General features: G+C 39.3%; 1 protein-coding gene across 2 annotated transcripts in view; it reads left to right on the top strand.

Annotated features, from left to right (window-relative positions):
* The window catches only part of USP22 (ubiquitin specific peptidase 22), a 187175-nt gene that overhangs the window by 107456 nt on the left and 75457 nt on the right, over positions 1 to 4262 (top strand). The window contains exons 3-4 of one of the 2 annotated variants that reach the window (XM_019541970.1): positions 2107 to 2220; positions 2762 to 2806. In XM_019541970.1, the coding sequence (XP_019397515.1) occupies positions 2107 to 2220; positions 2762 to 2806 (159 nt within the window). The remainder of the gene's footprint in view (positions 1 to 2106; positions 2221 to 2761; positions 2807 to 4262) is intronic. The other variant, XM_019541971.1, reaches the window with a different exon arrangement.

Here is a 4262-nt window from a genome sequence, read left to right as displayed (position 1 = left end):
ACTTCCTGCCCTTTGGGCAGGGGGCTGGACTCGATGATCTCCCGAGGTCCCTTCCAGCCCTAATGTCTATGAAATCTATGAAATCTTGTTTATTCCTATAGTGTCTGATAAGTCCGAAGTTAGGATCAGAGCTCTGTTGTCCTAGACACTGTAGAAACTCTCACAGGCAGCTCCTGCCCCAAATGGATTGCAATAGGAAGATAAGCAAAGATTATGAAGATAGGATATAGCATATACAGGAAGGTTAGTGGTGAGCATCAAGTGGAGGGGTTTTTTTTATTGTTTTCTCTGTTTTAAATTATATATAGTAGGGATAGAGTGAACCAGGAGAAGAAATGACCTAATCGGAGCATAGGGGTAGTATGAGGAAACGGAAAGAAAGTCTGGAGAGAAGGGAGGATATCAGAGTAAGAGAGACTGTGAGGATGGTCTTGAAAGAATTATCCACCGAGGAAGAAAGATGTTCAGAATCAAAGCTGTTGAGGGCATGGTGGAGGAGGTTACAAAACTTCCAGTGGGGGAGTTTCTGCAGCCTTTGATTTTAGGTCGTGCTGAAATAGTGGAGGGTCTAACAGGCCGAGTTCATTTATAGTTAGTCTCCTGAGCCAGTGAGATGGGCACTGGGTAGAGGACTGCATGAGCAGTCTATTGGATGGTGGGAGAAGCCAGAAGTAGGCCAGCAGACTGGATCTTCAGGTGGTGGGCAACAGGTTACCAGCTGCATTTTGTTTCTAACAGACACTTTGCAATTATTTAGAGCAATATATTGCATTTCCTTTGTTGAAAACAAGTTTACATTGTAAAGAGTGCTTAATATCAGGAATTCAGAAGCAGAAAAGTAAAAGTTTGGGGGAGCAACAGTGCACTGCTTGGTTGCCCCCAGTGCCGTCCTGCTGGGTTATAGTTCATAGCCAGCGTCCATCCTTTAGCCTTGCCTGTTTATCTTCTGTCACTTTATCATTTGGTCTGCTTTGAGAGAGTGAATATCAGCAGCTTGCTATGAATAGAATTAATGTACTTCCATCTCAGCCAGTACATTAAGGAAATGTCTTTTGTCTGGTCAGTTGATTTTTTTTTTTTTTTTTTGTGTTACAACTCTTCCAGTTACTTAGGGATATGTCTGTCTTTGATCTTTAAAGAGAGAGAAATCTTGCAACACTGGCCCTAACTATTTTGTCCACATAGACATAACCCAACAGACAAGAGAAAACAGAAAAAGGTGTTCTCTTTGTAGAAGTCTACGTGGCAAAAGGCTGTTGGCCTCAAAAATTGGACTTGTATTAACATTTTAACATATTTATTGCCTGCTTTGTTTGAACATTCACTTTGGCTTTAAAACTACACTTGTAGTTATGTAATGGGTTTGACCAGAAGCACCAGCTCTGTGGTTTAAAAACAGGAAAAATCAATTCAAGACAACCTATCAGATCTTCAGATTGTGTTACAATACCAGTTCTGTATGCATTGTTACTTTGTTGCTTTAATTATGCCTCTTGGTTACTTAAGGTGGTGGTTCTCAATTTTTTTTGTACCAGGAGCCATTTGTAGCCATCAGTGGCCAGTCCTGACCCAGTGCCCCTCACTCCCAACCTGCTGCCCCCATCCCCAGCCTCCCAGTGCATGGGGCAGAGGGTGGGTGCGTGGGGCATGGAGAGCCACAGGCAGCCCCTCACAAACTGGGATTCTGCCTGCCTGCAAGGGAAAAGCCACAGCTTCCCATGTTTTTCTCCTTTAAAGGAGAATCCACTTTTAAAGTTTGTTGATCAATTTTTAAAGTTTGTTGTGACCACTTTTTTGTTGAAACCCACGGGTTGAGAAATGCTGACTTAAGTCATACTTTGTCTGAGGCCTATATTGTAGGAAACAACGTGAACTTGAGGCACCTTGCACTGTGCTGTTGTTGACTGCCTCTGCTATGAGCAGCTAGATATCTAGTACTGTAACTGAGAAATCTGGGGTTTGGTTTTTTGACTGATACTTTAATTTTTTTTGCTTTTTTCTCAAGAGCAAGGAGAGCATAGATGATAGAATGATAAAACTGGGAGCCTGTTTGAAGCTTCTTGTTCTGAACTCACATTTTTTTTTCTCTTCCCTTCTCTCTTGCAGCCATAGACCTTTTGTATGGGGGTATATACTGCTTTATGTGTCAAGATTACATTTACGACAAAGACATGGAACAAATTGCCAAAGAAGAACAACGGAAAGCTTGGAAATTACAAGGTTTGGTTTTCCTGCCTGAATTATTTATTTTTGTTCTTAATCATACCTGTCCCTCCCATTTGTCAATGGCAAAAACCAGTAAGGGGAAGAGAGAGCTCTTTAGAGACATCAGTGCAGGTTGTGGGAGAGACAGATTTAGAACTGTAACTTTCCAGAAGCTAGATTGTTAGCTTAGCATGTGCTCGGCACTAAATTGTAACAAAAATATGTTTTTAATTGCAACAAAATACCATTTAAAAATAACTAACATAATCATGCAAAACCCCTGTTATCAACACAGTGAGATCTATATCAGAAGGAAAATGTAACAAATCTACCTCTTAGGCTGTTTTAGGTAACTTAGGCAAGAAATCTGTTCCCCTCACCTGAAATGCCACCTTTATGTGATTTCTTTTTTTTTAATACAATGTGCCAGCTTAAATACACACACCCATAATTTCACTGCACACACACAGTATATGTAGAGATGTTGACACACAAATATATGTACACACATTTGTTTTATTATTCAGTTTGCTTTCCCTAATTTTTTCTTTTTTAGCCTTCACCCCAACAGTGGTTTCTCACTACCAGTGTACAATGACAGGTAAGAGGCGTGGGCTGGCGACGCACTTCACTAACAAGCGTCCCTTTGCTGATTATCCTGCCATGTTAGACATGAATCATAGTTAAGAATGCCAGTTTTATAATGCAGATTGTTTTCCTCTTCTTTGGATATGTTCCAGCAATCAAATAACAGACGACATCAAACTTAATTTCATAAGTCCTTCCCTTGATTGAGCTACTCCAAAAGAAACTTTTCCCCTCCCTTTTCTTTGAAGGGGAGAGGAAGTAGAAATGTTTTTAACCAACCTGGGTGGTGCTTAAAAGTCTATCGCAGATGTTTGGCATCTTCCATTTTCAGTGGCTTTTAGGGGTATTTCATTTCTTAAACTGGAAAAGTCTCTATTCAAAAGCAGGCAATTGCTCCTCAGTTATACATTACTCTTATTAATTCCATTGCATCCCTTTCCAATGTGATAGACAGCCATGGGCTGATATGAATACAAACCATTCCCACTCGAAACTTGTAAGACTTTTTTTTTTTTAAAGAATAGCAGCTGTCAGTATATTGAATAGACCTTACCTGAAACAGTCTTTGTATATCAAAAAACTGCAGCTGCTTGTTGACTTACTTAAAAAAAATTCTACTCCTGTCATTTCCCAGTGCATTTTGAAGAAGTTCAGTCAGAGGAAGGTAAGCTAGCAATGAATTTTAGAACAAGAAAATCATGATATGAAACACTTTCCTACAAAATATTTTTGCACATATCTGGGAAAGTGTTTTTAAACCTTATATTTAGTCTCTTCTCCTCTATCTTGGATTATCCTCAAACCTGTTTAAAATTTGCTGTCTTGAGCCAAAGGAGATAATCAACTGCAAGAGCAAAACAGATGCTCGGGACACAGTAGGATCTTTATGAATGTCCAGCTTCTTTTTTTTTAATGTGTAAATTAAGAGTATATTTTCTTAACGATACTGTTCTCAGGAACACTATCTATATTTTTTGGCCCGACCAAGATATATGTTAGCCTGTTCTCCAACAGACTTTAACTCCATGTAAGGGTCTGAAAAGCCACCACATTACCAGTTACAGACAGTAGTTTATATTGTTTACCTTGTCTTCACGGAATATGAAGGAAAAGAATAACAGCCCATCACAGAGGAACTGCTGTGTAGAATAACCTCCTGCTATGCGGTTGACTGATTAATAGATGGCCTCATTCAGAAATAGTTATATACCGCTTTTACAAACCCAGGAGATAAATAATAAATAGTTAAATGTAGCTGAACTGAAGTTAAAAGAATGCTCATCTTAGGCCTATTCTTTGAAACTGTGGCATAATATTCGCCATTTAAAATGCTTAATTTTGCAACTTCCTTCCATTATGTGATGCACTTCTAAAATATGGAAGGGCAGTTGTGAAGCTCCTCCATTCCCAGCCCCGTACAGTGGTTCCTGGCATTTAATGTTTTGCAGAGTTCCAAAAAAAAAAAAAAA

This window comes from Crocodylus porosus, unplaced genomic scaffold, assembly GCF_001723895.1.
Source record: "Crocodylus porosus isolate Cpor-Errol unplaced genomic scaffold, CroPor_comp1, whole genome shotgun sequence".
NCBI classification, from domain to species: Eukaryota; Metazoa; Chordata; order Crocodylia; family Crocodylidae; genus Crocodylus; species Crocodylus porosus.
Note: the sequence above shows the minus strand (reverse complement) of the source record. Positions and strands in the feature narration are given on the sequence as shown.